This window comes from Pelecanus crispus, chromosome Z (assembly GCF_030463565.1).
Source record: "Pelecanus crispus isolate bPelCri1 chromosome Z, bPelCri1.pri, whole genome shotgun sequence".
NCBI classification, from domain to species: Eukaryota; Metazoa; Chordata; class Aves; order Pelecaniformes; family Pelecanidae; genus Pelecanus; species Pelecanus crispus.
In genome coordinates this window covers 86,079,027-86,094,284 of record NC_134676.1, presented here as the reverse complement: position 1 = coordinate 86,094,284, position 15,258 = coordinate 86,079,027, and the positions used below count along the sequence as shown (strand labels likewise).

General features: G+C 48.1%; 1 protein-coding gene across 3 annotated transcripts; it reads right to left on the bottom strand.

Annotated features, from left to right (window-relative positions):
- Nucleotides 1-5,537: 5,537 nt before the first annotated feature.
- On the bottom strand, nucleotides 5,538-10,991 carry SLC25A51 (solute carrier family 25 member 51). Of its 3 annotated transcripts, none has more exons than XM_075726763.1 (2): nucleotides 10,940-10,991; nucleotides 5,538-7,702 (listed from the first exon to the last, which is right to left on the bottom strand). In XM_075726763.1, the coding sequence occupies exon 2, from the start codon at nucleotides 7,661-7,663 to the stop codon at nucleotides 6,788-6,790; it is 876 nt and encodes a 291-aa protein (XP_075582878.1). In that variant the 5' UTR covers nucleotides 7,664-7,702; nucleotides 10,940-10,991; the 3' UTR covers nucleotides 5,538-6,787. The 3 variants fall into 3 exon arrangements, with proteins under 3 accessions (XP_075582878.1, XP_075582877.1, XP_075582876.1); XM_075726762.1 differs by lacking the exon at nucleotides 10,940-10,991 and adding an exon at nucleotides 10,821-10,927; XM_075726761.1 differs by lacking the exon at nucleotides 10,940-10,991 and adding an exon at nucleotides 8,014-10,682.
- Between the last annotated feature and the right edge of the window lie 4,267 nt (nucleotides 10,992-15,258).

The following is a 15,258-nucleotide window of genomic DNA, read 5'->3' as shown; positions in this document are numbered from 1 at the left end:
TGTTTGTTTTCATAGCTGGTTTTGGGTTTTCCTATCAGAAATTCCTTGAACTGGTAGATTGCTTGCGACTTTAATTCTATGCCTGTTAATATGCACTGAGTGTTACTTTTTTAATTCTACCTCATGATATGCTGTTTTTTTACAAGAGTATTGTGCTGAAACATGGGACACTAACTTTTCTGTATAAAGAACTGTTACTCCAAAGTGACACATGTCATCACATCTAGATACTACCTGCAATGCACAGCACCAGGAGTGGTGGGTTGACCAGCCCTGCCCAGCTCTGGAAACCGGGGCCACTGAGCAGGAGTGTAGGACTGATGCTAAAAGTTGGCCTGGTTAAGGGGTTTGATGATAACGTTGATGCTTTTGTAGCGTGTCCAGCAGATGCGTATTAAGATGGATTCTGTCCATGTATGCTGTAGAAATGTTACCTAGTTCTTCTGATTACATTTGTAATGAGTCTGAATTAGAATAAGTAGGTAATCTTAGATTTTGATCATTTGATTACTCCTTTTCAACAATACTTGGAAATTTTCAATGAAAGTTCATCTATTTTACCTATGAAGTTCACGTAACACTTATTGAAACACTATTCAGTAATTCATAACTGATACGCCTTGCAGTTGCATCTTGGTGGAAGGAGTGATTTTCAGTTGTCTTTCTGAATATTACCTTGCCTTATTGAATTAATGAAGTAATTTGTTGGTGAGCTTTGGATTATTTCTAGATAGTAAAAAAAAAATATTTATCTTACTGTTATGTTTCAAAAGATGAATTCTTAACCTTCCCGAACTATATAAAAGCATTCTGTGATTCTATATAAAACTGTCTGAAACAAAAGAAAATGTTTCAAACAGTAGAGGAAAGACTGCACTAACAGCGAAGTATGGTAGTGGCTTATACCGGAGGTTTCTTTGAACTGGTTTACTTCCGACTACTCAAGTGTTACATCACTTGATAAATTTTACAGTATTTCTACTGAAGATAGAGCTCCCTGTTTGATTGTAAAGCATGCAGTATGTTTTTTAAATGCATGATTTCATATTCATTAACTTCTGTAGTAAAAGAATTCCTCCATTCATAGCATGGCTGATCAGCAGAAGCAGATAAACTGCGTAATTAAGATCTCTATAGGAATGTCAACGTATAGCAGCATCTACAGGAACCAAACTAGTGTTTGAAGCTGGTAATCCTTTTGTAATAGTCCAGTGACTGTCTGTTGTGGGAGTAAATGCATTTTCTGAGTATTGGATTAGAGGTCAGTCTTTAATCACTGCAGCACTGTTAGACATTTGTGGGGAGGGGGAGAGAAACTATTAATAGGACTATACAGTGACATTCATGTATATGTACTTGCTCTGTATGAGGGGGTGTGTGTGGGGGGGTGTGTGTGTATTTCAGTACATATACAGCCACAGGGCATCAGTCCACTTGTCAAACATGGGTAGTTCAGGGAAAAATGTAACCTCCAAATAAAACTATTGGGGATAGAAAGAAAAGCACAGTGATATAGACAGACACACACACACGTTTGTTTGCACTCTTGGACAGTTTGATTGCCTACTACCAGAATTAGAATGTAAACATCAGGTTTTTCTGGGGTTGGGGGGATTGGTTGATTTTGGTGGGGGGTTTTTGTTTTTTGCTGTTGTTTTGTTGTTTTTTTTTTTAATTTGGGTAACACTGATATGGAGAAGGGCCTGATACTGTAAAACATGGGCCTTTTGCTCTGTGAAATGTGAACTCTTAGAAAAAAGAAATACACTTGCCAAATGAAAGCGTTTAAAAAATCTATTTTACAAGATTCTAAAAAGTTGAAGTAAAAGGAAAAAGTCAACAGCCCATAATATTTTTGTCCTGCGGGAAAAAGAAACTTCTCATTTCCTGATCTTAGTCAAAGGTGCATTTTCTTAAGCACTAAGTATCTTCAGTTAAGTGTAAGGTTTTTTAATACAAGAACAAATTGTGCATGTAAAATATTTTGAAATACCTGAGATTTCATAGTAAAAATTGTAGCCTTTTAATACATATAGAAAGTATCCGAACTGCTCTGAAAATATTGTATACAGCCGTACAGTAACTTAATTATTTGTGGACAGTTTCTCTTGCTTGCATAATAAATTAAAAAATTTAATAATTCAATGAATTAAAATCTATTTTAATGTATTTATCTTACACTGAGCTCTGTTCTGTAATGCTCACTGGTTCTTGTCTACTCCCTACAACTAAGAGGAAAAAACCAGTGCTTAGAGCAAAACAACCTCTATACATAGGTCTCTCTCTCTCCCTCCATGGGTTTCTTTGCTACTGTCCTTGCTGTCAAGCACGCTTGTGAGAAGCAGCAACTCGCTCATGAAGCCTAGAAAGCCGGACATATGTTGGGACTAGTATGATAATTACAAACTAAGTGTAATTAACCATTCCATTGCCTGAGGCAGTACCTATGGGGTAGAGAGCTCCTTTTGTTCAAACAGCAAACCCTTGAAGGCAGTATTGCTGTTCTTGTAAAATTTTGCTGAAGGAGTCTTGCAGTGGTGAGCAAGCAACTGTCTGCCCACAGGGAACAACCTCAAATCGAAAAACTGTCCTGCCTGCTCTGCCATCGATAGCTGTGTCCAAGGCAGGGGGTTGACACTCTGCCATTACACTTCCACTTGAAAAGGTTTGGGCTCCAGTGAAGCCACTAGGCACAGTGAAAACGGCATCTGCACAAAACTGAATTCTGCCTCAGCATCGCCTGAGGAGCAGGTGAATGTCAGAGTGTCATATGGGGTACCACATGCTCAGGGCATGTTGTGCATGTCACTTGGTTACCTACTGTTGTGTTTCCTGTGAATGAGGCAACATGAAATTCGCGTTTAAATCAGAAGGTGGATTTCAGTTGGGGCAAATGAATACAAGCTAAGCAGCGAGGAAATGAGTGCACTGTTGCCCTGGCTTTGCTATAAAGGTGGTAACACTAAGCTGCTGCTGCAGTTCTCAAGCTTGTGCATCACAGACCCAGCTGTAGTGCTTTTCCATCAAGTTTTCCTGAAAATGATATAAGAGGTTTCAAAATTTGACTCTGAACCTCTTATCCATACAACAGCCCTGTTTGATGCAGACCACCAGAGCAGGCAATGGTAAACAGTCTGTACCCTGCCTACAATAATATGCTATATCCAGTTTAACCTACCCTGATGCTGCAGAAATTCTGTTTGGGCTTGTCAGTGCTTGTGGCTTTCTCCTGCCCCCTCATTATGCATTGCATAATAAATGAGGGGAAAGCTGTCTCTCTAGTTGTGAGGGATATGATGGCATTAGTTTCTATGAATCATAGAATTGTTTAGGTTGGAAAAGACCTTTAAGATCATCCAGTCCAACCATTAACCTACACTACCAAGTCCACACTGAACCAATCAAGGGTAGACCAAGACTAAACCATGTCCCAGAGTGCCACATCTACCCACTTTTTGAATGCTTCCAGGGATGGTGACTCCACCAGCTCTCTGGGCAGCCTGTTCCAATGCTTGACTACCCTTTCTGTGAAGAATTTTTTCCTAATTTCCAACCTAAACCTCCCCAGCGCAGCTTGAGCCCATTTCCTCTCGTCCTATCACTAGCTACTTGGGAGAAGAGACCAACACCCACCTCACTGGTGTGAGAAAAACGAAACTGGATTATCACAGCCTGACACATGGTGTTTGTTTCTCATACTTGTTACTGGATCCTCTTGCCTTTCCAGCTTTGCTGCCATTTCAGAACTGCTCAGCTGTTGCCTTCATATTAGTTTACTTTCCCATGCAAAAGCCTGTGTTGTTCCCTCTCTGTGCCCCCCCCCCCCCCCCCCGCCCCAAACCAGCTAAGAACTGGCCAAACTTGATTACCTGACTAGCATAAAATAGGTATACAAAGTCTTTGGAATAGAACTATGCCTCAAAGGGACAGAGCAGTATTTTGCAATATCGCCCTCCTTTGCTCAAAGTCATTACTACCCAAAGTCTAGGTCTATTAGTCTTTCTCTCTGCAATATTCCTGTTATCTTTGTTAGTGGAATTCCCCTTCCCTTCTTTAGCCAGAAAGGATTGTTGTCATCCACCAAGAAAAGCAATTGAGGCACCAGCAATCATTTTTTTAAAATTCTGCTTTAGAGATTGGTCAAACCTTACTGTGAGTCCCAGCTGCCTGTTTTTAGAGAAGGCAGCAACAGAGGCCTGGTGCCTCTAGCTGTTCAGGCAGCATCCTGGTTTAGTTCCCCTTGCACCTGTAGCAATGCAGTGATGAGGCAAGGCACCAAAAGACTGAGGATCCCACTCCTGAGCTGTCCCATGGTGCTAACCCACTAGGGACGATAACCAAGGTCAAGGCCACTTCTCTCCAATACACCTTCTCCTTCACACTACCTGCAAGTAAGCCTGCCCTGCACACAAGACAACACATAGAAACACTGCCAGCTAGGCTGGGTTTGAAGATCTACTCTTTCCTGATCCTTGCAAGTATCACTTGTATTCTTCAATTGCAACTGTATTAAGTATGGAGTTGAGGCAGCCTGGTTATAGTCAGTTTGTTAAGACTGGAAACAATCTTGAAACTTACCCGAACAGAGTTTTCTCATGTTAGTTGAAGCATCGCAACTCCTGTACTCTCTTCCCAGACTGGCAACACATTCCATTTAGTAAACCACGTGTGCCAAAACTCACTGGTCCCCTCTCTTCACTGAGTATGAGTATCTGTCCTCTGACACATAAAACATCTGTAATTTTTTAAGCATACAATTCTTTGAATGTGTTGTAAAACTGTCAGTGGTTATAAAGCAAAGCAAAGCGGATACTAGAGCATAGTTCTGTCATGACAGACCTGCAGTGCGCTCCATCTCTGCCACATAAGCAGAGACTGCAACAGGACTGTACTTTTTTCTTTTTGCTATAGTAATGCCAATCACCAATTAGTGGTGTCCATATGTTAAACTCTTACCCTCAGTGCTTCAGACCTCCCAACATTACAGAAGTATATAATATCTTCCACACAGAAACAGGATTTTTTTTTTTTTTATTCCATCAAGGAGTGATTACAAAAACCAGTACACTGGTAAAATCAGATTCTGCCAGCAACAAACATTCAGTAAACATTTTATTTAAATGCAAATAGTCACAACATTTGGATACAAGAATGCTCACTTGTGCCTGGCCACTTTTGACTGTGAAGCTAGGGACTACGGTATGATTATAGCACACTGATTAGAATCAATATTTGAGGACAGTTTAACAAACGGAAAACTCAAATTAAAAAAAGTAATAGTCACTCCAAAAACTTATGAAAAGTCCCATTCAAACCAGTTTCTGAAAGCTTTCCTGCCCCAAATCATCCCAAATATTTTGTTTTATACATATGGTTTCATAAAATAAATTCCCCCCCAGGAAAATAAAATGCTTTTTGTTAACAGCCTCACCTGGTTTATGGTCATGCCTGCTCTTCTGTCCCTTTCTCTAAGGCTTCAAGTTTTATATCTCTCAACGCCCAAGTCGGTAAGACACACATAACTTCCTATTTCTGTTTCAACACTCACCTACCGAAGTCCACATCTCCAAATGCTGTATCTTTCCTACCTAGCTGCTTCTAAGGTTATCTTTGGCTGTCATCTCTGCTACTCTTACAGACCTCCACTGAAGCGGGTAATACCCAGCAACCCCATCTCATCAGTGCTGCTGTACAATTCTGTCTTACACAACTGTTAAGAGTACACATCAAGTAGGCAGAACTCCAAGTTTCAGGTAAAAATATCTTGTTGTGATCCATTATTCTACAGCCCAAACGAAACAGAAGTAATTTGCAAAAGACAAGATACCTCAGTACAAAAGAGCTGTGTTTGTGAACTACTTTCACAACTGTGGGAAGCTGAACTATTTCATGAGCATTACAGAAAGTGCCATCTTCTTTCTGGCCCCATAGCTGTAAGCAACAGAAAAAGCAGCAATGCAAAAAAAAAAAGGCAGAACAAACTCCATGTTTACAAGTAGGTTTTTTAACAAGGAAGGACACTTTAAAGCTTTAGTAAATTTGCTGTTTCATTCCTTCCACTTTTCCCTTTTTCACATGAAGGCACACATGTACATACACACACACAGAGATCCCACTTTGAACTGGAGTCAACTTTCACTGAAGTTAAACATTGAGTAACCACTCTTACACTGCTGAATGAAATGTTCATCTTAAAGCCAAGCATCAAAATGGCTGGCAGCAGAGTTTGCGTAGGCTTAGTTTAAGCTTGAAGTTCTAAACCTCAGTCATCCTCATCAGGACCTGTTTTTTTAGTTTTAAACAATAAGGAGTACTTAGGACCCTAAACATTTGAAAATGCAGTTCTTAAATCAAGATTTTGAAGTTTATCAGGCAAGGGAATCAATTTTCATCAGCCCCTTCTTGATTTTCATGTTCTACAATGTGGACAATGGAGCACATTCCATCATGGAGCATTAAGAAATTGCAGGAGTGATACAGAATAAGCCGCTGGACTAATATAAGTTTGGGGGTTTTTTGGTTGTTGTTGTTGTTTACGGTGGGGTTTTTTAAACCTTGTATTCATCTAGTAGCTCCATTATAGGTAACTCACCTGCCAGCAAATAAATACTTTAAAAAGTTCATCTTAATTGCACCAAGGTTTAGATGCATCACCATTCACTCCATAAATATTGAAGGCCAAGACTAATTACCTTTCACACTACGCAGGCACTGTTCCCTGCAATTAAGTGACATCATATGTGCCAATACCCAAATGAACAGAAAAGCTGAAGGAAGATAGTGGTTTTCACAACAGCTTTAGCAAGAATTCGTAGGTTGCATTGATTATGCCCCAGGACAGGAGAGAACGATGGTAATTCAAATGGGCTCCTCTGAAAAGGTGCATCAGTTTTCTGTCACGTTCCAGCCAGATCTTCACAAAGACTTGTGAGAAGGACTGAAATTCACCACCAATTTGAGCTTGCATGCGAGTTTTTACAACATTCACTGGGAAAAACAAGAATCCCAGCATGGCACCCAGCAGCCCTCCACAGATAAAGTCATTGACCAAATGAGCGCTGTAAGAAGTTGCTTCAGGCAGACACTGTTTGATAGGTCCCCGCAGGCCAAAGAAGAGTGCATTACTGGGCCCATTTCGGAGCAGAATAGGCACCAATCCCCGATAATATTCTCTCATCCCATAGACTTTCAGTACCTTGAAAGCTTGGTAAGTGTTTGTAAATTTATCATGGTGTTTGTAGTCCTGAAGCAAAGTTTGAACTCGCTCAAAAGGTGTAAGAACAGCTTCCGTGGTCCCTGCAAGCACTGCTGCCATGCTGCGAGTGAAGAGTTCAGGAGCACTCGTGTGGCTATGGAGCAGGGAGGAGAAATCTTCATACAAGCCAAACATTAGAGCCAGCGTTGTCGTTTTCTGCATTAATGGAGGAAGGATGCCACGATAGAGATTTCGAATTCCGTCCTTCTGCAGCTGATGTACTGCATCCTTTGTTTTCAGACCATATAACTGCTGTCGAAAGAGGACCTTGTGGATGGGAAAAGTGATTGCTATATTTGTGAAGGCCGCACAGTAGCCACAAAGATAATGTTTACCAGAGGTAGCTTTTATGTCATTGCTTAGATATTCCTTTGAATTCCTTGGGGCAGAACCTTCTGAATCCATCATACTGTTTTTCTTACTGTAGTGTATCTCAGTTCTCTTTCCCTACATCAAAAAGAAAAGAATGAACATGAGCAGAGCTGCAGGTAAGCCTGCAGCTTTTTTCACACTAGTGGATCATTCAAACAGCAGCTGGTGTCTTAGATCTGAGGAAACCCCATAAAATTTGGAGGAGAAAAAGCAACAAATGCCAGATCTGACGGATGTTGCATTGTTTTCTACTCAAGTCTGAGAGACCTGAAAGAGCATGTTTTTCTTTTCTGTACACTTTCAAATTAAAATAGAAATAAATTGGGAAGGAAATTGAGATATGAACTCCTCAAGTGTTATATTACAGCTGACAAGAGGAAGCTTACACATCAGATTTCCCCATTCACTGTGCCAAGGATTCCAACAGTGAAAGGTCTACTCTCACACTAATAAAATACACATCACCGGGACAGTGATGGTGGGGACAGAAGAGAGCCTAAGAAAAAAAGAAATAAATACATCCAGTGGCATTACAAATTCTGATCATTTGACTCTGCCTTTCCCTGTGGCAGAAAACAACAGATAATTAAATAACAATTTGTCATTGTTTAACCCAGCCAAAAACTAAGCACCACACAGCCACTCGCTCACTCTCCTCCCTGCCCCAGTGGGATGGTGGGGAGAACTGGAAGGGTGAATGCGAGAAGGAAACTCGTGAGTTGAGATAAAAACAGTTTCATAATTTTTTTTTTTTTTAATATTTTGTAAGGGGAAAAAAAACACCAAAGAGAGAGAGGAAAATAAAACCCAAGAAAAGCAAGCAATGCAAATGAAAACGATTGCTGACCACCAACTGACTGATGCCCAGCCAGTGCCTGAGCAGTGGCCCTCCCTGCCAACCTCCCCCAAAGTTTTATTGCTGAGCACAATGTCATAAAATATGGAATATCCCTTTGGTCAGTTGGGGTCAGCTGTCCCAACTGTGTCCCCTCTCAACTCCTGGTGCATCCCCAGCCTGCTCGCTGGCACGGCAGGGTGAGGAGCAGAAAAGCCCTTGACGCTGTGTAAGCACTGCTCAGCAGTAACTAAAAACTCCCTGTTATGAACACTGTTTGCATCACAAATCCAAAAGGTAGCCCCATATAAGCTACTACAAAGAAAATTAACTCTATCCCAGCCAAAACTAGTACACAATTGTAATCACAGGCTTAAACTAAACTACAAGAACACTTCTAACACAGTTTTGAAAACTTGTGGAAGTTCCAGTTAATTAACTTGCAGCTTCATCTGCAGAGAAAGACAGCATCTTGAACCCACACTTGATTTTCATGTTCTGCTGAGAAGTTAAGACCTTGAACTTGGCTAGATCTGAGGTCCTGAAGGACACCTAAACAGAGACAGTTCTACCAAATAAAGCAGATAGGTACTGAAGTAATCATTACCAGGCAACGCTTATTCATCATTTAAAATGGGATGACTTATTCGACAATTATAAAAAGCTGTTTTTGCAGCTGATCCAAACCCTAACTTCCATTACAGCACAGCTTAAGTTAAGTCAGTAACAAGCAGGTGAGGCTAGTGGTGGTTTGTGAACTTCAGATACTCCCTGCCAGCAACATGCATGAGATTTCCACGATTTCAAAATGGTGTTTGGGGCTAACACTACGGCTTGGCATGAGGAACTGTTTCTCAAGCTGCAGCCACTACAGGCTGTTATGTGAAGGACACGTGACAGAGGCTACACAAAAACAACCTAGATTGCTCAAAGCAACCTGACAGATTATTTTGACCAAATACACAATTTATTTTTAAAAGAAAACACATATATACCTGGACTTGCTTTTCCCCTACAGTTACATGTTATTTAATCCTTTAAGGTCTGGCAAGTGAAAATGCCACCTCAATAACTGACAAAAATGAAGTGTTTCTGTCAATACGAGAAGTAACATCGGAGACAGGGATTCCTATTAGATGGCTTACATACCACTTTATACATGCACCAGTTTATTCAGATTACTGCAGTTCTACTTGCATATACTAAAAAAGCCACATCTGCAGCTATGCTAGTCTTAGGGGACAGTGGGTCATACTAATTCAACTGTGTGGAAGTGTCTCACCAGAAACAACACTGTTAATGAGATGATTCAAAAGGCCTTTGACAACTAGTCATTTATATGGTTGGCAGCTGTCTGTGGCCAAAATGTATTTTCCCCTCAAAAGAAACTTGTAATAAATAAAATTAAAAAAAAAAAAAAAAGACCTTTACTTTAGTTTCAGAACCTACATGATCCTTTTGGCATAACCGCTGAATCTGTCCAGTAGGGAAGCATTGAAGACTGCAGCAATCCTCACATAAGGAAGTCATCACACTTCTGTTGGGAACTTGCAAGAACCAGGCACAGCAAGTCGCCCCAGAAGTGTTTATGACAGAACCCTTGCTTTCACACATAATTTGTAAGGCCTGTGCCACCCACAAGTACTAGAGCACAGCAGCCACTTTGTTAGAATTCAACAAAAAAGAAACAGTTCTCAAAAAAAGAATAGACGTTCTGGATGAACAGCATTGCCTATACATACAAACCCCTGAAGCTGCTGCAACATCCCATTTACACATAGATCCCCCTCAGCCCAGGAGCAGATTTGAGTGCTCTGAGCAAGGGGGCACACACAATCCTTTTTGACATCACGTTCCCTGATCCAAGGTCCGTATGTCAGGCGCCTGCCACCGTCACCATTTTGTGGTATGCACATCTAGTGCTTCTAAAGAAGGATTTCAATCCATCTACCTGCCTAAACAACTATGGCCTTCAAAATGCTGGCATGTGACCTGCTAGGTCAGAAAAACACAAGGGAAAGAATAAAGAAAGGACATTTGTTATCTGATATTGCATTTTATCTCTGTATTTGTAATAATGGTAAGAGATCATAGTGTTTCCTGTCATCCTGACTGCTATGGAATGAATGTGCTACCTAGAAGTCCTCCTGGCCCAGTCACACTTTAAGATTACTCTGGGAACTAACCGCTCATTCAATCAGTAAATCAGAGTATTACAACGAACTCACACCCTTTCGCCATCCACCGTGAGAAATATTCACCCTAACCAATTAGCCAAATCCTGAAGACATGCAGCTATGTCAGTTAACACGGACGGCTTACGGATTCGTTCATTTGTTTCTCCAGCCGGTCACCTACCGCTATAACATACACCGGATGACCAGCTCGGGGCTCGCCAGCCCAGGGCTCCTCGCCACCGCCAGCCCACTGGAAGCACCGAGCACTTCCCGAAGCACACAGCACGCTTCCAGACTCACTGCATTCTCGGTGCGGGGCTTCCCGCGGTGCAGCTGCCCGGGCAAACCCGCCGCTCGGGTGCCGCTGAGGCGACCTCAGTGCTCCCAATGGCGCTGACAGAGCCGCCCGGCCGCGGTGCCGGTGTGTCGGGGACGCTCGGCAGCGATCGCAGCCCCTCCGGGGAGCGGCACCGGGCAACCTGAAAGCAAACAGGCAAGCACGAGTCAGGGACGCGGGACGGCGCGGTCGGGCAGACAACACCCGCCCCTCCCGGGCGGGCGGCCGAGCGGCCAGCAGCGCGGGGCCCGAGCCCGCAGCGGCACCGGCAGCGCTGCCCCGCTCCCCGGCGGCCCTCGGCCCCAGCAGGCGGCCGAGCGCCCGCGGGCCGGGCTTTCGCTCAAGGTCAGGCCGGCGGCGCAGCGCGGGGCGGCGGCTGCGGCCCGCTCCCCGCGGAACCGCGCTCTCCCGCCCCCGCCGCGCCGCGCCTGCGCGGCCGCCGCACCCAGCCGGGCCGAGCCTGGCTGAGCCTCGCCGGGCCCCGCCGAACGCAGCCGAGCCGAGCCGAGCCGAGCCGAGCGGAGCGGAGCCGGGCCGGGCCGGGCCCCGCCGAGCCGGGCCGGGCCGGGCCGAAGCGCGGAGGGCGGGCCCCGCCCCGGGGCGCACCTGCGGCCGTTGCCATGGCGGCGGCGGGGCGGGAGGGGACGGGAGCCTCCGCCGGCGGCCCGGCCCCGCGGCCTTCGCCGTGCGCGCGCCGGCGTGTGACGCAGCCGCGCCGCCTGACGCAGGGAGGGCATGAGGGGAGGGCGAAGAAACCCGCTGCATCTCCACTTCACGTGACCCAGGGGAAGAGCGGTGACGGCGCCGCCTCGTTCCCCCTCCCACCTCCCCCGGCCAATCAGGCAGCGGCGCGGGACACGCGCGCAAGCCGGGGGCGGGGCTGGGCTGTCTCCACGCCCCGCCCCGAGCCCCGCCCCCGGCGCGCCGCGCGGGTCCGGCTCGGGGCGCAGCGGGTGCCGCCGGGGCGGGGCGGGGCGGAGGTGAGCGCCGGACGCGGGGGCGGAGGGCAGGGCAGGGCAGGGCAGGGCCGGGCCGCGCCGCGCCGCGCCGCCCGCGGGCGCGGGGACCCGAGCGGCAGCAGGGCAGCCTGCGGGCTCTGCCGCGGGGCTGGAGCGCCGCCTCCCGCCGGCGCTGCCCGGTGCCTCGGCGGGAAAAGCGGCAGCGTCTCGCTTGGGTCCGTGTCCCCCGCGCCCCGCCGGCCGGGGGTGGGTGGCAGCGCTGGGCGAGGCCGCTCTGCGCAGCCCCCGGCGCCTCGTCGGGCAGGGTGCCGGGCCGCAGCCCATGCCGGCAGCGCTCCCGGGCAGCCCGGCAGGTCCGGCAGGGCGGGGGGCGGTGGGGCCGGGCCCTGCCGCCCTGGGCAGGGCTGCCCCCGGCTGCGGGAGCCCGGCAGCTCTCGGGGAAAGCCGCCGTGCGCGGCGGGCGGGCAGAGGGAGGGCGTCCACCGCCGGCGGGAGGCTCGGCAGAACTTCTACCCCGGTTTCTTCTTTCTCCAGCTTCCCGGCTGCCCGCACTGCCCCGGGTTTGTGCCGACCCCTCGGCCCCGTTCGTAGGGACGCGAGGAGCTGCTTTAGGATCGGGTACCGCTTCCCGAAGGGCTTTTTGCGGCAGAACGTCGTCAGGAGAACAGCTGGCTGATCTCGGGCTGCCTGCAGGCGCTGCGCTGGGCAGCTCCCAGGCTCTCGGGGACTTGGGGCTCGGTCCCCGACGGCTGCAAGGCTGGTGTGAAGCCGTCAGCCAGGCCTCCTCCATGTCCTTTGAGAAAGGCGGCATCTTCTCCTCTTGGCTGGGCTTGATGTCGGTATCGCCTCTCGCTGGGGAGGTGCTGGAAGACACAAAGCACTGACAGTGCATAGTTTTATTGGGTTTTTTTGTTATGGCGTTTGATTAATTTTAGTAGTTTGGTAGTAAATAACAGTGGCTCATTTTTACTTTAGTATTTGTATTGCTGCCACAAAGTTTAATGGTAAAGCTTATTACCGTTTACCGTAATGATAAGCCTGCAAAAGGGAGAAGAACAGCAAAGAGAAAATGCTGAGCTGTTTGCCTGCTTGAAAGGGTGTGAGACTAACTCATCCCCCCAAGTTCTGCTCAAAACTCTCCCTCTTCCAGTGTCTGTGTCTGGTTTCCATGGCATCGCGATGCCCAAGCTGGGGATGTCATGCCAGGGGAGAGGCTCAGAGCTGCTGAGCCCTGCAGACTGTAGTCGTGAGGGATGTGGCACTGCTGTCACGAGACCTTCGTTCCCAGCAGACTGCGTGAGGCTGCTGCTGCTGCTGTGGGCGTGCAAGACCGTGCCCCTCTGCTCCAGCGCATGGCACCACCTGCCCACTGTCATTCTCCATGTCCTGACCTAAGAAACAGTAGTTGCCGACAGCATGATGCCCCTCCTGATCAGAGGACTTCAGTCCTGATCAGAGGACTTCAGCTGAGTGTGGCAGCAAATCTGTATTTCTTGCAGTGAAGTCGGGGATTCCCCACTGGGTACCCAGGTGTTGTGTAGGACCCTACGACAAACTTGAAGCTTACTTTTAAGGCAAGTCTGCTTTCTTGAGCAGATTCCCTCATGATAGTTGCAGGATAGCTGGAAGTCAAGATGTCTGCAAGGAGAAGTACAATTCCCCGCGTTTGGGCAAAGAGAATCATTCAAGGCATGCTTGCCTGCCATGCCAGCCTGCATCCATGAGAGAAGAAGGGAGCCTGGTTCCTGATTGCTTTTAACAGCATCATGTGTGAGATGAACTCTGGCATTAGAGGGTAGCCACAGTCCTTGTTTGAGCATGTTTGCTGGTGCGTGAGTGGGCATGAGCTGGCAGTGGTGGGGATAGGCAGGGGCAAAGCCAGAACCGCTCCTGCCAGCAAAGGCTGTTCCTGGGTGCTCAGCTGACCTGAAGCTGCCCCACAGATGTGCACGCTTTCTTGTGCTGTTTGTAGGGCTCCTATCACACCAGAGCACTGATCTCTGGCTGCTGCGCACTGCGTAACATGCACAAAGTGGGCTGCCTCGGGGAGTGCTGATGGATGGTGCAGCTCCCTGTTTTGCATTAGTGTTTCTTCTGGTCACTGATAATAACACTTCTACTCTGAAATACCAAGTGGCAAATTTTGTGAGGTATCTCCCCATTTAGTGAAGCCGCTTGTCCAGTGCTTTGTGGAGACCGGTGGGAGGTTGCCAAGTACATGGGGCACTGGGAGGCTTGCCCGCCGCTGCATGCGCCAGGTGGGGGGCCAGCGTGGGAAGCGGTGGCTGAAGTCCTGTGATCAGGAGGGGCATTGTGCTGTCAGCAGCCACCATTTCTCAGGGCAGGACATGGAGAATGACAGTGGGCAGGTGGTGGCATGAGCTGGAGCAGAGGGGCATGGTCTTGCACGCCCTCAGCAGCAGTAGCCTCACACTGGGGTGGGATCAGGTGCCTGAGGTCCATTATGAGCCATGCCTGCTTTGCTGGCAGTGTATTGCCAGCAGTCATGAATGCTTTCTTCTTCTCGATCCCTCTTCTGCTTGGAGGGTCCCACTGGTGTCACTGGGCACTGGGCCACAGGATGAACTTGGCCTCTGGAGAAAGTTTCACACCTTTCCTAACAAGCCCTGCACCCCAGACAGGACTGTCAGGCTGGCGTTGGGCACTGGCAGCCCTCTCTCCCCTGCAGCGTGGTCCTTCAAGCCTCCCTATTGCCAGCAGCAGCTGGGCAGGCTGTGCCTCCCCCTCCCCACAGTGCGACCCATCCAAACTTGTGGCGGCTCTGCATTGTGCAGCAAGTGCTCCCAGCTGTGCCTTTCACACACCCAGAGGTGCATCTGGCCTTGCACCCATCCCGCCTCGGCAGCCCCTTGCTCCCAGGGCTTTACTTCGTGCCACCAGCTGGGTTGGGACCCTCCAGCGGCCCCTCCAAAGAGGCCCGCATACTGCTGAGCGGTTGCCCTCAGCTCCGCCAAGACATGTGCTCTCCTGGGATGCTTTAGCCTCACCTTCACCCTTCCTGGCTGCCCGCTGGGATTTGTCCGGAGCTGCACTGCAGCCTGCCACGCTGGCAGCACATTTCCACTGCTGCGCTCGCTGCACGCAGCCGCCCGTTCCTTCTGCCTCTCTGAGTGCCGGGGGAGTACTGCTGGGGCTAGGAGGGCAGGGCCATTGGCTTCCCCCTGCCGCCGCCTTGCCCAGCGGTCTCCGTGCAGCGCTGGAGGGAAGCGTCACGCCTGCTGGGGCGGCTGGCGAGACCTGCGGAGGGCTGGCTGTCTGCCGAGGACTGACAGAGTGGTGGGGGTTGGAAACCGCGGGAGGGA

Coding starts and splice junctions, on each gene's coding strand:
- SLC25A51 (XM_075726763.1), bottom strand. CDS start 7,663: ATGATGGATTCAGAAGGTTCTGCCCCAAGGAATTCAAAGGAATATCTA.